The sequence below is a fragment of the Suncus etruscus genome, chromosome 5, assembly GCF_024139225.1.
Source record: "Suncus etruscus isolate mSunEtr1 chromosome 5, mSunEtr1.pri.cur, whole genome shotgun sequence".
Taxonomy (NCBI): domain Eukaryota; kingdom Metazoa; phylum Chordata; class Mammalia; order Eulipotyphla; family Soricidae; genus Suncus; species Suncus etruscus.
In genome coordinates this window covers 117,376,976-117,397,778 of record NC_064852.1, presented here as the reverse complement: position 1 = coordinate 117,397,778, position 20,803 = coordinate 117,376,976, and the positions used below count along the sequence as shown (strand labels likewise).

Genomic DNA, 20,803 nt, shown 5'->3' with positions numbered 1-20,803 from the left:
CATTTGCCTTGCAAGTAGCCAACCCAGGACCAACGGTGGTTTGAATCCCAGCATCCAGTATGGTCCCCCATGCCTGCCAGGAGTGATATCTGAGCAGATAGCCAGGAGTAACCCCTGAGCACAGCCAGGTGTGGTACAAAAAACAACCAAAAAAAAATTAAGGCTTGAAATATATAACTGACAAGCCCCTATTGATATGATATAAAAACTTTAATGTAACTTCAAATTATTTTGTATCTTAAAATTTTAAAGCAGTAATATACCTTGAATTTATCAATATTTTACTTATATCATTCTTGCATGCACTATTATCTTCCATAGGCTTCCATGAATTAAACAATTTTTGATGATTTTATTATATTTAAAAAACACTGTGATGGTGCCAAGGATAGAACTCAGGGCTTCACATATGCAAAACATGTACTCTATAAGAATTTTTTGGTATAAAATTCTATTAACTAATTATATAAAATAAGATATCAGACTTCATAAGGAGACTGATCTATTCTATGGTAAATTTAATAACAAACAGCCTATTTAATCACATTAATATAAATACACTTTAAAAGAAGCAAGTTTTAATAAATAAATTTTAAGCCAGGCTTTAAAAGATCATTGTATTATCAAAGACAGAAATAAATTTAGAAACATATTTCTAGGATTATCTAAGAAGTTACAAACTTAAATGGTGATTGAGGGGGATTATAGATAAACAAAATTATTTGGTCACTCTCCACATAAAAATAAATATTTTACTCTGCTCTTAACTTTTTTGGTCCACTCTTAAAAATCTTATTTGAGCCTGAGATTACTTCAAAACAATGTTTCTCAACTGGAGACCAGGTGATCCCTGGTGGGCCCCTAGATAATCCAAGATTTAAAAAAAATTACAGGGCCAATGTGATAGCACAGTGGGGAGGACATTTGCCTTGCATGAACCAACCTGGGTTAGATCCCTGGCATCCCATATGGTCTGCGAAACTGCCAGGAGTAGTTTCTGAGTGCAGAGCCAGGAATAACCTCTGAGTGCTGCTGGGTATGGCCCCAAAAAAACAAAAACAAACAAAAATGACATAATAGCGTACATTGCATATGACCAAGCCCACTGTATATGGACTAAGGTAGGATAAGAGAAGCACAAAATCTAAGGGGACACCAACAAATTCAGTAATTCGAGATAAGCAATAATTTAATGTAATACCTTTTATAGCCTCTCCTGAAGCTGTGCTCAAGCACTATTAGGGCTATCTCTCGTGGTACCCAAAGAGCCATACAGTGCCATCTCAGCCCTAAAAGTCAGGGCTTTGCACAGTGAGGACAAAATGAAAAAAATCATCATCAATACAGAGGGGAAAGATGAAAATTTCTGAGATTATCAGGAAAATTAGAGAATTTCAACCATTTCAACTATATCCCAGGCAAGTACAGCCTTACAGAAATCTTCATTAAAGTGCTTCAATAAAGGGGGCATTTTACATATTTCTACAGTTCAATGACTACAGCCTCTGCGGTGAGTCAAAGAATCAGCAGGATTGATAAGAAAATGATCTTTTATGAAGTCTATACAATAGCAATATATATTGAAACAGGGATATGTAATCATAGTATTGGCCTTCAGTCAAAAGAAAGGATACCCATAGACGAAAAGTTTCCACAAGCCTTTACATGAATAGCCAGGCAGCCAACCTATAACAATCACAATAAAAACACAGCAAATGAAATTGTGTAAAGCTAACTTTTCTTCCTTTTAATTCTATACTGAATTTTATTTAAAAGAAAAAGGCTTCCACTTTCTTTTTTATTTAGTTTACTCTTCTCAGGCTTACTCTGCACTCAAGGATCATTCCTAGAGAGCTCAGGGGACAATATGGGGTGTCAGAGACTGAACCAAGGTCAGCTACATGCAAGGCTCCAGGCCCAAGACTTCCATTTTTTATTTTTATTGAGAAATAAATAAACTCCCAGAAATGCTCAGGGAATCATGTGCTTGCAGGTAATTGAATCCAGGGTCTCACCATGTAAGCAAGTACTTCCCTACTAAATCACATGCCTAACACCTGTCAGCTTTTCTTATTAGAAATGTGTTTTTATTGAAAAGTCTTCTCCTCATTAGAAACATATGATTACACATCCAGGAGTGCATGGCCCCACCCTCAAGCCTGACCAGCACATAACAGCTGCTGTTTACTGCAGCCCTATCTGCACAAAAATTGTACTTCTGCTGGCCCACCTAGTAGAGGCTATGTTCCTTGGCCATAAAATAATCTCTCACCCATATAAACTCTCCAAAGATATCCCAGTCAGTAGGGAAGAATGACAGTGACATTGAAAAGAAGCAACTTGAGACTGCAAAAGATACCATAGTAAAGCAATACAAGACTCCACCATACCTGTGGGTGAAGACTGCAATCCTGCAGACCCAATCAGTACTATTCCCCAACATAACCTCTCTGAAATGGAGGTCAGAGTAGAAATACTTAGGATGTTCAATGAGCTCAAACAAACAATGGAATGGACTGCCATTAAAACACAAGAGGACATGAAAGCAGAAATAATAAATATACAGACAAGCAGAAATGTCAGAATTGAAAAACTTGGCAGGCTAAATAAAAAATTCATTGGAAGTTATTACCAGCAGAATAACAGCTGATGAGGATAGAATCAGTGAGCTGGAAGATGAGGTGCAGAAAACCTTCACACAATAGCAAAAGATGAGAAAAAAATCCTCAAGATAAATGACCAAAATATGGTCAAAACATCCTCAAAATAAATGAGCAGAGAATAGAACTTTTGGATAAATTCAACAGAAAAAACATTAAGAATTGGGGTTCCAAAGGACCAGGAAGAAAACATTTATAAAGAAGCAAAGTCAAAGACATCATTGCTGAAATGATCCCAGAGTTGAAGAGTACAGGGACCCACATCCTGGATGTCTAAAGGCACATTCCAGTCAAAATGATTAAAAAAATGTTTATCAATGTTAAAAAAATAATATCTTGTATTTATTCATAAAATAAAATCGTAAATAAAAACAGGCACACTTGAAGACTAATACTTAGTATTGGCCAAATATATGAAACCATGCTATCAATACTAAATAAAGACAAAGGCCATCCTATATTAAACTTTATAAAACCAAATAAATGAATTAATAGTATTCTGAAGGGGACACTCAAAATACTACCCAGTTACTACTTGTAGAGGTGCCATATCTAGAACTAAGGGCTCCTACTTGCAAAACAAGTGGCCCAGTCCTTTAACTCATAACTCCAGTAATTTAAAAGTATGATGCTGCTATTTTTTTGATGCTGCTATTTTTAAAAATATTTTCTTTTATTTAGTCACCATGATGTATAATCATGTCCATACTAGAATTTCACGCCTATGATATTCTTTATTTATTTATTTATTTATTTTATTTATTTTTTTTTTGTGGTTTTTGGGTCACACCCGGCAGTGCTCAGGGGTTATTCCTGGCTCCAGGCTCAGAAATTGCTCCTGGCAGGCACGGGGGACCATATGGGGCGCCGGGATTCGAACCGATGACCTCCTGCATGAAAGGCAAATGCCTTACCTCCATGCTATCTCTCCGGCCCCGCCTATGATATTCTAACACCAATCTCACCTCTAGGGTCACCTTCCATTCACCAATGCCTCAGGCTCCTTTCCCACCACACCCTCAGCCTGCCTCCTCAGGAGGTACATTTTTAAGATGAATTATTGTAGTTTGGGTCACATGCATAAATACTGATGACCATATGTTGTAGCTGTGTCTGTGACCTCTGATCCAGAAGAGGTGAAGAGGCGATAATGTAACTATTTTCAAAGATTTTGTTTTATAGTGAAACAGGAAGTGAGGTTATCATTCATTGTTTATTTTTTTTAAACATTGTTAAGTAAAATGTTTAAGTTTTCAAATTTAAAGAAGGGTGAGTTGTGTATATTATACAACCAAGATAAAAAATTTTTTTAATTTATTGGTGGTTGAGAGGGTTTGGCCTATACCCAGTTGTGCTCAGGGATTACTTTAGGCTCTGAGCTCTGTGCTTGGATCACTCCTGATGGTGCACAGGGGACCACATTTGGCAATTCTGGGGATTGAAACCAGAATTGGCTCCATGCAAGTGCTTTAACCCCTGTACTATCTCTCTGGTCCTAAGGTGCTATTTTTAAATGGTGATTCCAAGAATTTCAGTTTATTTCTTTAAAATGAGCTATAAGAGTGGGAGCTATGGCTCAGCAAGTAGGGAGGCCTGGGTTCGATAACCACCATCCCATACGGTTCCTGCCAGGAGTAATTTCTGAGCAGAGAGCCAGGAGTAACCTCCTGAGCACTGCCATGTGATCCAACATGACTAGTAGCCAGACCAGGATCAACATGGCAACACCAATACCATGCAATCTCCAGCCAATGTAGGACAATGAGCACAAAGGTGTCACAGAGATGCAGTGATGGGTCTCTCTCTGTCAGAAAGGAACCGGAAATAGGCAGCATTTATAATAGTCAGAGTACCATTGTACCAAGGCCACAGCGGAAGCAGTCCAGGACCCGGAGCAACCTTCCATTCTAAACCAGGTACAAACTAATGCAAAACCCCCCAGAACAACAAACATCAGCTCAGAGAACAGCTATTCCTGAGTACACATGACCACAATCTCCAGCAACTGTCAAAGTCAGCATTATTGTGTTGCCACATAACTACCACATAACTGTAAACACCAGTAATTGTAATCTCTGGGCCAAAGCCCAGGACTACTTAGATGCTGGTGTTAAAGCTGCTAGTGGATACCAGCAAAACAAATCCTCTGTTGGCATCCAGGGGCAACAAGGCATTGGTAACTGCCAGAACTCAGAGTCACAGGTCTGATAGGGCAAGTGCAAACACAAAATTACTGCCCAAGTCAGCTGGAACCCAGAACTCTACACATTCCAAAATGTGTCAAGAATGAAAAATAAGGGGCCGGGCGGTGGCGCTGGAGGTAAGGTGCCTGCCTTACCTGCGCTAGCCTAGGAGACGGACCGCGGTTCGATCCCCCGGCGTCCCATATGGTCCCCCAAGCCAGGAGCGACTTCTGAGCGCATAGCCAGGAGTAACCCCTGAGCGTTACCGGGTGTGGCCCAAAAACCAAAAAAAAAAAAAAAAAAAAAAAAAAAAAAAAAAAAAAAAAAAAAAAAAGAATGAAAAATAAAATTCAAAAAGAAGGAATTCAGCCACATCAAAAAAAAAAGTCCTCAAATACATCAAAATTTTCTTCAATGCCCAAAGGAGACTCTGAAATAATAACCTCTTGATGTTCACGAAACAGGAAATTATTGAGAATCAATAAATTCAAAGAAAGATTGATGAAAAATTAAAGAACTCAAATAAAAATGAAGCAAAAAATAACATATCAGGACTCAGCAGCAGAATAGAAGAAGCTGAAAATCAATCCAGTGGACTTTGATGATAAAGCACACATCATCATCAATAACCATTATCAATAAAGGCAATATAAAAGAAACTTTCAGAAAAAAATTAGAGGTTTATAACAAAAGTTTACATACTACATACACACATACTACAGAAGCACCTGATGTGAATATGGCTGTGGCCCTAACAATAATCTGAATGCTGCACCCCATATGGTAGGTACCTCAAAACCTACCAGGTGTGGTCCCTGAGCATAGAGATATGTATGATCCCACAAATTTGAAGTATTTGACAATATCCAGTAAAATAACCTCTGCATCACAGGAATTCCAGATGTCAGGGGAAAAAGAAAGGGGAAGAATGGCAGGTATGGGGCCGGAGAGATAGCATGGAGGTAAGGCGTTTGCCTTTCATGCAGAAGGTCATTGGTTCGAATCCCGGCGCCCCATATGGTCCCCTGTGCCTGCCAGGAGCAATTTCTGAGCCTGGAGCCAGAAATAACCCCTGAGCACTGCCGGGTGTGACCCAAAAACCACAAAAAAAAAAAAAAAAAAAGAATGGCAGGTATAGGGGCCGGGCAGTGGCGCAAGAGGTAAGGTGCCTGCCTTGCCTGCGCTAGCCTTGGACGGACCGCGGTTCGATCCCCCGTTGTCCCATATGGTCCCCCAAGCCAGGAGCGACTTCTGAGCACATAGCCAGGAGTAACCCCTGAGCGTTACCGGGTGTGGCCCAAAAACCAAAAAAAAAAAAAAAAAAAAAAAAAGAATGGCAGGTATAAAAAATAATAGCCGAAAACTTCCCAATTCTGAGGAAAGATGTGCCCAGATGCAAATGGACCAATAGATAGCAAGCAAAATAATCTCAGAATAGAACAAGACTAAGATATATAGTAATGAAAATGTCAAGAACCAGAAATAGAATACAAAAATCCCTTCCTTACACCTATATTCATTGCAGCACTATTTACCATAGCAAGACTCTGGAAACAGCCAAGATACCCTTCAACAGATGAATGGCTAAAGAAACTGTGGTACATATACACAATGGAATATTATGCAGCTGTCAGGAGAGATGAAGTCATAAAATTTTCCTATACATGGATGTACATAGAATCTATTATGCTGAGTGAAATAAGTCAGAGAGAGAGAGAGAGAGAGAGAGAGAGAGAGAGAGAGAGAGAGAGAAAGATGCAGAATGGTCTCACTCATCTATGGGTTTTAAGAAAAATGAGAGACATTCTTGCAATAATAACTTTCAGACATAAAAGAGAAAAGAGCTGGAAGTTACAGCTTACCTCATGAAGCTCACCACAAACAGGGATGAGTTTAGTTAGAGAAATAACTACGTTTTTAACTATCCTAATTATGAGAATGTACGAGGGAAATAGAAAGCCTGTCTAGAGTACAGGCGGGGATTGGGTGGGGAGGAGGGAGATTTTGGACATTGGTGATGGGAATGTTGCACTGGTGATGGGTGGTGTTCTTTACATGACTGAAACCCAAACACAATCATGTATGTAATAAAGTTTAAATAAAAAAAGTTTAAAAAGAACCAGAAATAGGGGCCGGGAAGGTGGCGCTAGAGGTAAGGTGTCTGCCTTACAAGCGCTAGCCAAGGAACGGACCGCGGTTCGATCCCCCGGCGTCCCATATGGTCCCCCCAAGCCAGGGGCGATTTCTGAGCACATAGCCAGGAGTAACCCCTGAGCGTCAAACGGGTGTGGCCCAAAAACCAAAAAAAAAAAAAAAGAACCAGAAATAGATAAGATTACATAACGTAGCAGGCTAGAAGCAAAGCCTTACTTATGAGTAAACAACATAAAATTCATGTCATAGTCTCAAAATGAATCCCTACAAACAAAAATAAGTTGAAACAACATACTCAAAGTACTAGGAGCACAGTGATAGGGGGCTTGCCTTGGACACTGAGCCCTTCCAGGTGTGATCCCTGAGAGCAAAGCTGGGAGTAAATTTCAAAAACCCAAAATATCATTTCTAAAAATATTATAATTATTTAAGAATATGGATCATAGGAATGAATAATTATATAAACATAAAATACATCAGAGCTTACCTACATCTAAAGGGATCTGAAATTCTTTCCTAAGTTTAGATAATATTATCAAGAGTTATACACCAACACTGACTGTAATATTGGAAAGAAATGTCATTCACATCATTATGGATGAATGCACACCAAATCCATTTTATAAAACAAAAATGTTGGGGCCAAATAAATATCAGAGCAGGTAGGGTTCTTAACTTGCTTCACATGTGGCCTAAATTCAATCCCCAGCATCCCAAAATCTGAGCCCCTCCCAGTGTCATGCATGAACACAGAGCTAGGAGTAACCCCTGAGCACCACAGGTGTGGCCGCTAAACAAACAAAAAAATTGACTGGGGAGATCCAGGGAGATGACTTAGAGGCATCTAAGTCTTAGAGAGTTTATCTTGCATGCAGTCAGCCTGGATTCCATTCCAGAAATCCCATATGGTCCCGAGTCAGCCAGAGGTGATTCCTGATTTACCAGGATTTACCCCTGTGCGCAGCCAGGTGTGGCTCCAAAACAATAACAACAAAATAAAGTTACATTAATAGACAAATTCAAAAATAATATTTAACTCATCATATATCGTCTCATCAAGAAAATATAAGATACATGATAGGATAGTATAAAACAGGAGCTAAAGAAAAGGAAGAATAGATACTTATTTCATACCCATGGACTAATCTGTAGTAGTCATAAAATAAACATACCTGTAAAACAACAAATGTGATGAGATAGCTCAAGATGTTCATAAATTGTCGTGTTTAGTATTTTTGAACACCCCAAAGAGAGTGAGAGCTTTCTCTGTTTATCAAAGTCAACAGTGGCTTGTGTGCTGGTTAGTGTGTATTTCTTCATGAGTGACGTGTGTTTTGATTTGGCTTCTGGGAGTGAAGGTCTCCCAAGCAATTCTGATAGTGCTTACTGGCCACTTCCAGTGATACTCAATGCTGGGGCTCCAGCAAGGCAGTGGTGTTCAGATTCAGGCGTGCTCAGTGGCCACCTGAGTCACACCGAGTGGTGCTTGGGGTGGGGGTGGGAGGCATATGATGCCTACCAGGCCCTGCCCAGTGAAGGCATAAACCCCTGGGACTGTGCTTTATCTCCAGGGCATGAATTTAAACTTTTTCGAATGAGGGAAGGCATTGAGGGTGGGTGTCAATTTTCAAACTAATTCAAAGGTTCCTAAATCTGGCAACAAATATAATCACTTACACTTGATCATTTAAAAATACTGGGCCATGGGGCTGGAGCAATAGCACAGTGGTAGGACATTTGCCTTGCACGTGGCCAACCCTGGAGGGACCCCAGATTGATTCCCTGTATTCATATGGTCCCCCAAGCCTGCCAGGAGCAATTTCTGAGTGCAGAGCCAGGAGTAACCTCTGAGTGCTGCAAAAGTAAATAAATAAATATATACATGTATAGTGAAAATAAATACTGGTTTCCAAAGAGCCAGTGAGATCACTCCAAAAGCTGAGTTTTCCTAGCATTGTAGAGCCTTGAATTCAATTCCCACATGCTGACCCTCAGCATAGCCTAAGTATGGTACTGATGGCCCCAGAGCACCTATGTCTGTACTATATTGGATCTGGGCATCAATTCTGACACCCAATTCTCAGATTCTAAGTTATCATATCTTGGGTGGCACTCCCAAGAATCAATGGTATTTAAAATTATGCCAAATGATGCAGATCTGATTAGACTCTGTCAATCTCCAGCATAGAAAAGCTTTCTATGAATCAGATATTTCCATGACATCAGTGATTTTTAGATTAAGTTTCTGATTCATAAGACTCATGAATGTTATCAGAGAATCATTTTCTATACATACATTTTGATTATGGAATATCGAATTACATTAACTAATCTTCATATGAAATAAGAAATAATGTATAGGGGTTTAGTGAAGATCAGTTATACAAACCGCATCTCCAAATGGCACCAAAGCTGGTACTTGAGATATGACCCCAGTCTCTGGTCTATTTTCAGGATCTCTCTGAGGTTTCTTCAGCATCTAGAATGTAACAAAATTAATAATATAAGAGTTTAGAAGAGAGTATAGTGGATCACGTATTTGTCCTGCATGCAGCAGATCCAGGTTCACTCTCTGACACGCATATGGTCCCCCACAAGCTTCCCAGGAGAAATAATCTCTGAGTTCAGAGCCAGGAGTAAGCCCTGAGCACTGCTGGCTATGCCCCTGCATGCAAATAAAAAAGATTTTAGAAGCAAAGATAACATACATAAATAAAGTGTGGCTTTAATTCAATAAATATGGAAGTATCAGGTATTATTTTAGGCATTAGAATATTCATATGACTAGAAAATTCATATCTATCTCAATACTATATTAGCAGAGAAATGAAAGTGTATACAATAAAATACAAAATAATTAAAGGAACCATGAGAAGATAGACAACAATGTGTTTTCCTTGTTAATTGAAAAAAATCATTATTTCCACATTCCAGATTTATAAATGGCAATGATACTCTTTGCAAATAATTCTACTGGTTCATTAGCTATTAGGTTATGAAAGAATTCGAATTGTTATTCTTTTGAAATAGTGAGTATCATTTTACATATTAGGTATGTATGCCTTTAGTCTCAATGTCCTGGAGTGTTTTACCTACATGTTGTTCTATATATCTTATGGATTCGGGTCTGATATCAAGGCCTTTCATCCATTTGGATTTAACCTTCGTACATGATGTTAGCTGGAGTCTAAGTTCAATTTTTTGCAAGTGGCTAGCCAGTTGTGCTAACACCACTTGTTAAAGAGGCTTTCTTTGCTCCATTTAGGATTTCTTGCTCCTTTATCAAAAATTAGGTGATGGTATGTCTGGGGAACATTCTCTGAGTATTCAAGACTATTTATTGATTTATAAAAATTTTATTTTATTATGTATTATTAAATTATTTGTTTGTTCTTTATCATCTAACTTATTTTTTAAGGTCTCTGGTCTCTAACCATGATGTAACTATAGCCTTGGAAAATTATAAGGCATTTTAATAAAGGTTGTTTTTTGTTTGTTTGTTTGTTTTGGCTTTTGGGTCACACTCGGCGGTGTTCAGGGTGTTACTTCTGGCTCTGTGCTCAGAAATTGCTCCTGGCAGGCTCGGATACTATATGGATGCTGGGAATCGAACCGAGGTCTGTCCTGGGTTGCCAGATGCAAGGCAAATGCCTACCACTGTGCTATCTCTTCGGCCCTTTAATAAGATTTTTAAAGTGAAGTAGAGCAAATGGTAGAGGAATGGAGGAAAAATTTTTAAGGGATAAGAGATAATTGCCTATTAAAATCTAAAAATAAAATTAAAATCTGAAAAGTAAAATTTTATTAATCCCAACTTGCTGTATTTAAATCAACATGGCCTTATTTAAAAACATTAACTTTCTAAAATATCTTTGCTACTTAGTCTTATAAGAACCACTTATTCCATTTTTTGAATGTACAATAAATCTTTAGTTAACATTATTTGCTATAAATTGTTCTGAATTTTAATCTAAAACTGAAATACTAAATTGCCTTAAGACCTTTGTTTAGAGTATAGTAACTGCATTGAAAAAACATGTTATGCACATATGTTGCCTGGCTTGGTACATGGTACTGAGCATGTCCCCCCACATATCTTTCTTGAGATGTGGACTTTCATGCTGGCTCGTGTACCAGGGCTCTGTCCTCTGTTAAAGAAGCCCACGCTCCCCCTTAAGTGTGTTTCCTGTCACTTTCTCTCTCTTTATTTTCTCCCTCCCCTTCCTCAGTACCTCCAAATGAAAATCTGTTTATGACTTAAATAAAAGCAAAAAATATTTTATAATTGCATCCTTTTGTTACAATTGTATCTGACTGGTTTCATGTGTTAAATACAACAGAACTTAAGTAAAAATTACTATATTGCCACAAAATATCAAACAATGGGACATCATCTGTATGTAGCTCTTCCTTCATTTCTGATGAAGTTACAACCCAACAAACCACTTGTAAATGAAAACCATCCTAAGTCAAAAGTCTAACTTAATGTAATTCTGAACTTACCAAACATCAGAGTTTGTAGGATAAGTGACCTTAAAATAGACTCAAAAAAGTTCTATTAGTCTTCAAATGGTAAAAATCATCTAACACAATGCATATTATAAAATAAACTTGTAATATCTCGTGGAATTTGTTGTGTACATAATATCACTGACCAGGAAAATGTAGCTTGCAGCTGTTATTTAGCATCCTAAGAACTATCATGATATTACATGTCACTTTCTGGGAAAAGATAAAAATTCAAAAATCTGCTTTCACTGAATACAGCACATTGCCTTTGCACTATATTGTAAAGTAGAAAAATTCTAAGCCAAACCACCATATCAAGGGCCACCTGTATTTAATGTGGAATATAACGTGTTTTCTAAGATTGTGTTAACCTTTGTGTGTTACATAAATCTATTTTGAGTGTATATTTCAATAAGTACAAAATAATGAGAAAAAACTCTTCGAGCATTTATGCACAATTCATCCTTCACAACCTAGCAAAAATACTGCCTTGCACACCCCCAATTTGCAACGTGATCACCTTTCTTTTCTCACCTCAAAATGCAGCAATTTTACAAAGCACTCATCACTAAAATTCTATTAGTACCTTATACAAAAGTAGTAAAAACTAGTCTCATAAAGCTTTCTGACATCATTAGGATTTTGCTTGATCTAGCAGAAAAGTTTGATTTCAGTGAATTCTACTGATTCTCATCTGTTACCTTTGGCTCTATCTTTGAAGTTCCTTATGACACTTCAGTTCACCGCATTGCTCAGCACTTCTTCCAAACCACCATTCTAACCCATTCTCTGTCACTTTATGGTCCTTAAAAAATCACCTTACTCTTTTAACTTACCTTTTTTCTTAGAACTGTTTTCAGCCCTAACCTAAACTTTGTATTTATTTGGGCATAACATTTAGTAGTGTGCTGGCACAACTATAATTCAGTGTGGTATGATGCCAATTCCAGCCTGAAATGCTTACTTAAGACATTAGTCTGGGGGCCAGAGTGATAGCACAGCAGTAGGGCATTTGCCTTGCATGCAAGCAACCTGGGACGAACCTGAGTTCAATCTCTGGCATCCCATATAGTCCCCTGAGCCTGCCAGGCACGATTTCTGAGATCAGAGCCAGGAGAAACTCCTGAGTATAACCAGGTGTGCCCCCCCCCAAAAAAAAAACAACAACCAAATAACAATTGTAAAAGAATTTTGTCTTTGCTTCTTCCCTGCCCAACCTAGATTTTAGAAGTGAGGTAATATTGTATTGCTTTTGGCCATATGTATTTATTCTTTGTCTAAGTGTCTGTCCATTTCTTCTCCCCATTTTTTGATGGGATTAGATGTTTTTTTCTTGTAAAGTTCGGTCAGTGCCTTGTATATTTTGGAGATTAGCCCCTTATCTGATGGATATTGGGTGAATAGTTTCTCCCACTCACTGGGGGGCTCTTGTAACGTGGGCGCTATTTCTTTTTTTCTTTTCTTTTTTCTTCTTTCTTTCTTTCTTTCTTTTTTTTTTTTTTTTTTTTTTTTGGTTTTGTGGCCACACCCGGCTGTGCTCAGGGGTTACTCCTGGCTGTCTGCTCAGAAATAGCTCCTGGCAGGCACGGGGGACCATATGGGACACCGGGATTCGAACCAACCACCTTTGGTCCTGGATCGGCTGCTTGCAAGGCAAACGCTGCTGTACTATCTCTCCGGGTCCGCGCTATTTCTTTTGAGGTGCAGAAGCTTCTCAGTTTAATATATTCCCATCTGTTAATCTCTTTCACTTGCTTGGAGAGTGCAGTTTCCTCCTTGAAGATACCTTTAGTCTCAATGTCCTGGAGTGTTTTACCTACATGTTGTTCTATATATCTTATGGATTCGGGTCTGATATCAAGGTCTTTCATCCATTTGGATTTAACCTTCGTACATGATGTTAGCTGGAGTCTAAGTTCAATTTTTTGCAAGTGGCTAGCCAGTTGTGCTAACACCACTTGTTAAAGAGGCTTTCTTTGCTCCATTTAGGATTTCTTGCTCCTTTATCAAAAATTAGGTGATGGTATGTCTGGGGAACATTCTCTGAGTATTCAAGACTATTCCACTGATCTGAGGGCCTGTCTTTTTTTCCAATACCATGCTGTTTTGATAACTATTGCTTTGTAGTATAGTTTAAGTTGGGGAAATTTGGGCCCGGAGAGATATCACAGTGGTGTTTGCCCTGCAAGCAGCCGATCCAAGACCGAAGGTGGTTGGTTCGAATCCCGGTGTCCCATATGGTCCCCCATGCCTGCCAGGAGCTATTTCTGAGCAGAGAGCCAGGAGTAACCCCTGAGCAATGCCAGGTGTGGCCCAAAACACCAAAAAAAAAAAAGTTGGGGAAAGTAATTCCTCCTATATTCTTTTTCCCAATGACTGCTTTAGCTATTCTACGGTGTTTATTGTTCCAAATGAATTTCAAAAGTGCCTGATCCACTTCTTTGAAGAATGTCATGGGTATCTTTAGAGGGATCACATTAAATCTGTACAATTCTTTGGGGAGTATTGCCATTTTAATTATGTTAATCCTGCCAATCCATGAGCAGGGTATGTGCTTCCATTTCCGCATGTCCTCTCTTATTTCTTGCAGCAGAGTTTTATAGTTTTCTTTGTATAGGTCCTTCACATGTTTAGTCGAGTTGATTCCAAGATATTTGAGTTTGTGTGGCTCTATTGTGAATTGGGTTGTTTTCTTAATGTCCATTTCTTCCTTATTACTATTGGTGTATAGAAAGGCCATTGATTTTTGTGTGTTAATTTTGTAGCCTGCCACCTTGCTATATGAGTCTATTGTTTCTAGAAGCTTTTTGGTAGAGTCTTTAGGGTTTTCTAAGTAGAGTATCATGTCATCTGCAAACAGCGAGAGCTTGACTTCTTCCTTTCCTATCTGGATTCCCTTGACATCTTTTTCTTGCCTAATCACTATAGCAAGTACTTCCAGTGCTATGTTGAATAGGAGTGGTGAGAGAGGACAGCCTTGTCTTGTGCCAGAATTTAGAGGAAAGGCTTTCAGTTTTTCTCCACTGAGGACAATATTTGCCTCTGGCTTGTGGTAGATGGCCTTAACTATATTGAGAAAGGTTCCTTCCATTCCCATCTTGCTGAGAGTTTTGATCAAGAATGGGTGTTGGGGGCCCGGAGAGATAGCACAGCGGCGTTTGCCTTGCAAGCAGCCGATTCAGGACCAAAGGTGGTTGGTTCGATTCCCGGTGTCCCATATAGTCCCCCGTGCCTGCCAGGAGCTATTTCTGAGCAGACAGCCAGGAGTAACCCCTGAGCAACGCCGGGTGTGGCCCAAAAACAAAAAAACAAAAAAAACAAAACAAAAAAAAAAAGAATGGGTGTTGGACCTTATCAAATGCTTTCTCTGCGTCTATTGATATAATCGTGTGATTTTTATTTTTCTTGTTGTTCATGTTGTGTATTATGTTGATAGATTTACAGATGTTAAACCAGCCTTGCATTCCTGGGATGAAACCTACTTGATTGTAGTGGATGATCTTCTTAATATGGCCAAAAGACACATGAAAAAATGCTCCACGTCACTAATCATCAGGGAGATGCAAATCAAAACAACTATGAGGTACCAACTCACACACCAAAGATTGGCACACATCACAAAGAATGAGAACAAGCAGTGTTGGCGGGGATGTGGAGAGAAAGAAACTCTTATCCACTGCTGGTGGGAATGCCATCTAGTTCAACCTTTATGGAAAGCAATATGGAGATTCGTCCAAAAACTGGAAATCGAGCTCCTATACGACCCAGCTACACCACTCCTAGGAATATACCCTAGGAACACAAAAATACAATACAAAAATCCCTTCCTTACACCTATATTCATTGCAGCACTATTTACCATAGCAAGACTCTGGAAACAGCCAAGATACTCTTCAACAGATGAATGGCTAAAGAAACTGTGGTACATATACACAATGGAATATTATGCAGCTGTCAGGAGAGATGAAGTCATAAAATTTTCCTATACATGGATGTATATGGAATCTATTATGCTGAGTGAAATAAGTCGGAGAGAGAAAGACACAGAATGGTCTAACTCATCTATGGGTTTTAAGAAAAATGAAAAACATTCTTGCAATAATAATTTTCAGACACAAAAGAGAAAAGAGCTGGAAGTTCCAGCTCACCTCATGAAGCTCACCGCAAACAGGGATGAGTTTAGTTAGAGAAATAACTATGTTTTGAACTATCCTAATCATAAGAATGTACAAGGAAAATAGAAAGCCTGTCTAGAGTACAGGCGGGGATTGGGTGGGGAGGAGGGAGATTTTGGACATTGGTGATGGGAATGTTGCACTGGTGATGGGTGGTGTTCTTTACATGACTGAAACCCAAACACAATCATGTATGTTGGTTAAATAAAAAAAATTTTATTGCTGAGCCTTCAGTCAGAACATTCATTACTTTATTTATTTGGGGGGGGGGGCACACCCATTTGATGCTCAGGGGTTACTCCTGGCTAAGGGCTCAGAAATTGCCCCTGGCTTAGGGGGAACCATATGGGACGCCGGGGGATCAAACCCCGGTCCTTCCTTGACTAGCGCTTGCAAGGCAGACACCTTACCTCTAGCGCCACCTCACCGGCCCCAACATTCATTACTTTAAATTACAGTTATATAGAAATATTAACCTAAAAACATTTTCATACTCACTTTTAGCTGCACAAGTTCAAGAGGAATGACTCCTTTTCAAACTCTGATTTTTGGTCCTCATAAAACAAGAGTATTCACATAAGAATCCAGGGACTATTTCCTAGAACAGTGGAAAATATTAAAATTGACCTTTTCTTTCTTTTTTTAATTATCTTTATTTAAACACCTTGATTACAAATATAATTGTACTTGTATGATTACAGTCATGTAAAGAACACCCCCCATCACCAGTGCAGGATTCCCACCACCAATTTCCCAGATCTACCCACTCCCACCCCACCCACACCTGTACTCGAGACAGGCTTTCTTTTTCCCTCATTCATTCACATTGTTATGATAGTTTTCAGTGTAGTTATTTCTCTAACTGCACTTATCATTCTATGTGGTGAGCTTCATGTCAAAAATTGATCTTTTCTTTAACCGATAAAGTAAATATGCATACCAACTATGAGTAGTAGGTAAATAGTATGAGGAAAGTTCATGTTCAAAGGCATTCACATTAGAGAACTCACTACTTCTCTTGTTTGGGGGCAACACCTGATGATCTCAGGGCTTACTCCTGGCTCCGGGCCCAGGGTGCACTTCTAGAAGGGATTGGGAGATCCTTTGGGGGTATAGGGGCTTAACCCAGGTTAGCCATATGCAAGGCAAGCACCCTACCTTCTGTAGAGTACTTATAGTATTATGTCTGCTAGTAAGTGGATTGACTGGATTGCCCAATTACATTACCTAGTATAGCAGAAGAACGTTTAGTCTGCTATTAGTATGCCCAAAAGCACAATGCAAAAAGACATCTGCACTTCTATGTTCATTGCAGCTCTATATACAACAGCCAAAGACACTATGGTACTATGGTACATACACACAATGGCATACTACCATAATATTATAATAAAAGATAAAGTCACCAATTTTATGTACCATGGATGAGTTTGTTGAGAAAAATCAGCTAGAGAGAGAAGTACAGACTCAGAATGATCTCTCTCATATGTGGGATATAAAGAAACTTTATATACCCAAGGGCAATAGAAATACCCAATACCAAGAGACAAAGAGCAGGAGACTACAAAAAAATTGATTTGAAAAACAAAACAAAACAAAACAAAAAACAAAGAGCAGAACTGGTCTTCAGTAGGAAGTTTGCCACTGAGGTAGGGGTGGGGGATAAGTTGGAGAAAGGAGCATTACAATAATGGAGGGGAAAGGTGGTCCCTGAGCAGAACAAGGAACGGGTCCAATTACCAAGCATAGTGTAGCTCTAAAGTGCTGCTTGGTGTGGTCCCAAATCAAAAACAAAAATTTTGAACTTTGCATTATACTAAGATAATCGATTTTTAAGAAATGTGTCCCTCAAAAAATTGCAGGAAAAAAATTATGAAAGAAGTACCTGTTGCTGCTCAAATGACAATAGTTCATCTATGTACTAAAGTATAAGCAGCATTGAAGGGTCATCCAGTCTATATTTAATGACCTACATCATGTATATTAAAATGGCTGTTATAACTTTAATTAATTTATTAAAGTTGTTACATAATTATATTGCTGTGTTACTCTAAAGTAAATGCAGTATTAAGTATGTCATGATTTTTATTGTGTAACCAAATTGTAATAATGGTTTATTATTACTAAATCCAAACTTACATTTTACCACTGAATCTGTCTCCCCAATTTATGAGGTTATTATAACAAGTCAATATTTAATTTTCTATGTTTTTTTTGTTAAATGTCAAAAATTACACTATTCTTTCCATATATCATTTGGGAAATTGGGCTGGATCGAACAAGGGATTAGGCACTTACCTTACTGGTGGCCAAACTCAGTTCGAACTCCAGCAACATATATGGTGCCTGAATGTTGCCAGGAGTGATTCCTGAGTGCAGAGGAAGATGTAAGCCCTGAACACTACCACCTGTGGCTCAGCCCAAATTTTTAATAATACTATAGGAAATCAAATAGGTAAAAATATACTTTGCATAGAAATGCATTGATTTGAATGCATATTTATGTTGTTATGTCTATAAGCCAACTCCAAAGATGGCCCAAATGATAGTTGATGTCATTCTATATTAATGGGTGGTAAAGAGTCTTTTTGTATGGGGCAATTTAATTTTTATGTATAATAAAAGAAATCTACACACTTATATTCAAAAATCACATAAAACTGGAAAACACAATTCTATAGTAAAATGTTCAAATTCCTTAGGAAAACATGAAAAATAACTATTTTGCCTAGATTTCCAGGAACATCATTCTAAAAAGCCTAGTATTATTCTATAACTAAAATCTAATTTTTACTCTCAATAGATGAGTCAGAACTATTCTAAATGTGGGAATTAGAAAATTAGATAACAAGCAACTCGGCTCCCTAAAATATTGTTGTAGTTTCCATAACAGTAGGTTAAAGATTGTAGTATTAATGTACAAAGTTACATCCACCATGTCAAATCACCCAAGACCTGCCACCATTGTCTTTATATCACCTCTGATGAATACATTTTGTAATTCAAGGCCAAGGGTTTGTCCTTTCAACTCTTTAATTTGTACAGAAAACATCATCTGGGCCCGGAGAGATAGCACAGCGGCGTTTGCCTTGCAAGCAGCCGATCCAGGACCAAAGGTGGTTGGTTCGAATCCCGGTGTCCCATATGGTCCCCCGTGCCTGCCAGGAGCTATTTCTGAGCAGACAGCCAGGAGTAACCCCTGAACACTGCCGGGTGTGGCCCCCCCAAAAAAACAAAAAAACAAAACAAACAAACAAAAAAAATATCATCTTTTAGTGTGCCACTTGTTTCCTGATACTTTATCAGCTTTTTTTTTTTTTTTTTTAATAAAATCAACAGAGAATGTAAATGTTTTAACCCACTAGGAGCTTTAGGAAATGGTATCTGGATATCATTCCTCTTTACCTGAGGGCCTTCATTCCTGGCACCACTAAATAATCTCAAATTCACCTTCTTCAGATGTAAATGGGCCTTTCCATTTAAGAACAGAAGGCCAATCATTCACATCACAAGCAGCTCTGCTCCTACAGGTGACTGTGTAAGAACCCCAGCACTAGAAAAGAAGGGTGAATAAGAAACATTTCTGGAGTTTGGCATGAGATGATTTTTTTGGGTTCTTTTGTTTTGTTTTGTTTTGTTTGTGTGTGTGTGTTTGGGTCACACCCAGTGGTGCTCAGGGGTTACTCCTGGCTGTGTGCTCAGAGGTCATTCCTGGCAGTGCTCATGGGACCATCTGGGATGCCAGGGATTGAACTCAGTGCAAAGCAAACATCCTATCCACTGTGCTATCTATCACTCCAGCCCCTGGTTTGAGCCTTCTAAGTGTCAGTACTACTCTGCAGACTGATAACCGACATCAGCTACGCTGAGGGAGCCTGGGGGCTCCATATTGTGCACCGAGCACTCCCTATTGAGTACTTTCCTCTCTCTTGTGGGTTTTGCAGGTGTAATCATAAAACTACAATGGCTCGAAATGCCTGTTTCCTCTGAAGCGGAAGAAAATGAGTGTGGTAAATGAAATAACGTGCCAAGGTCACACATGTAAACTTCCTCCAAGTCGGCCTGGCTCCCACCTGCCCACATTAACCCTCAGCTGCTGCCTGAGCCCCCAAAGTGGATCCGTGGTCAGATCACACATACCCCACACACAAGCACACAACACTCACGTTCAGCAACTGCTTTCCCACACTCTCCTTGACCTTGACTTTGGGCAGATCTCTGGTGTTGTCATCCTTTGGACGTTACAGGACAAGGAAAACTTCCTCACGCTGGCGTGCTGGGCCTCTGAGCTGATTTCAGCATTCCTCGGGGTGCAGGGAGTCTGCACAGGACACGGCAGCGCCCTCCCCTAGCAGCTGAGCCGGAGAACGACCATGTCCAGAGGCCGCTTTATTCTTCCCTACTCCACGGCTCCCTTCTGCGCCCAACTGCCAGCCCGCTTCTGCGCAGGCGCAGTCCTCGGTTTCTTTCCCGCTCTTTGGCTGCGCATGTGCTGCAGCATCCAGGGCCCCAAGGGCTCCAACTGGGACCCCGAATGCTAGTTTGAGCACAAGTTTACAGGTGACCGAGGAGGTCAGCCCCTAGCACATCCAGGTATCCTCAGAGTAAAGCCACAGGGCTCCTCAGCCTTCGCTCCTTTGACTTCTTAACCCATCGCTGAACCTATTCTTGAGATTTGGAAAAATATCCATCTTGGCTCTTTTACTTTCCAACATTACATTTCCAACAGTCTGTTTGGGCCTCAATTGGACTGCTGCCCCATATACTAAAATTTTAATATTTATGTTCCCTCCAAAACCTTTTAGCAATGTTCCACGCTGTATTTAATGCAGCAATTAATACTATATCCACCTAAGTTTAAAAGTGCAAGAACACTTTTTCATTTGAAAATCAGACACAATTTAAAATACTCTAAGCCACCTACTTGTAAATCTTCTCTCTCCTCTCGCTCTCTCCTCTCCTCACACACACAATTGCTATAATTAGTCATGAGTATTTAACTGGGTATTAACCATCCTTTCTACTACTCCACTATTAATAATTTATCTTTAAAAATTAACAAAACCAGACCATTTCATTTATTAATCATAATGTTTAATTCTTTGATATAGAGATAGAGGGC

At 39.2% G+C, this 20,803-nt stretch overlaps 1 protein-coding gene across 1 annotated transcript in view; it reads right to left on the bottom strand.

Moving 5' to 3' along the window:
• The window catches only part of C2CD6 (C2 calcium dependent domain containing 6), a 73,995-nt gene extending 54,426 nt beyond the window's left edge, over positions 1-19,569 (bottom strand). The window contains exons 1-3 of the mRNA XM_049772911.1: positions 19,537-19,569; positions 19,087-19,152; positions 9,387-9,476 (exon numbers count right to left, since the gene is read on the bottom strand). Coding sequence (XP_049628868.1) covers positions 9,387-9,476; positions 19,087-19,152; positions 19,537-19,569 — 189 coding nt within the window. The remainder of the gene's footprint in view (positions 1-9,386; positions 9,477-19,086; positions 19,153-19,536) is intronic.
• Between the last annotated feature and the right edge of the window lie 1,234 nt (positions 19,570-20,803).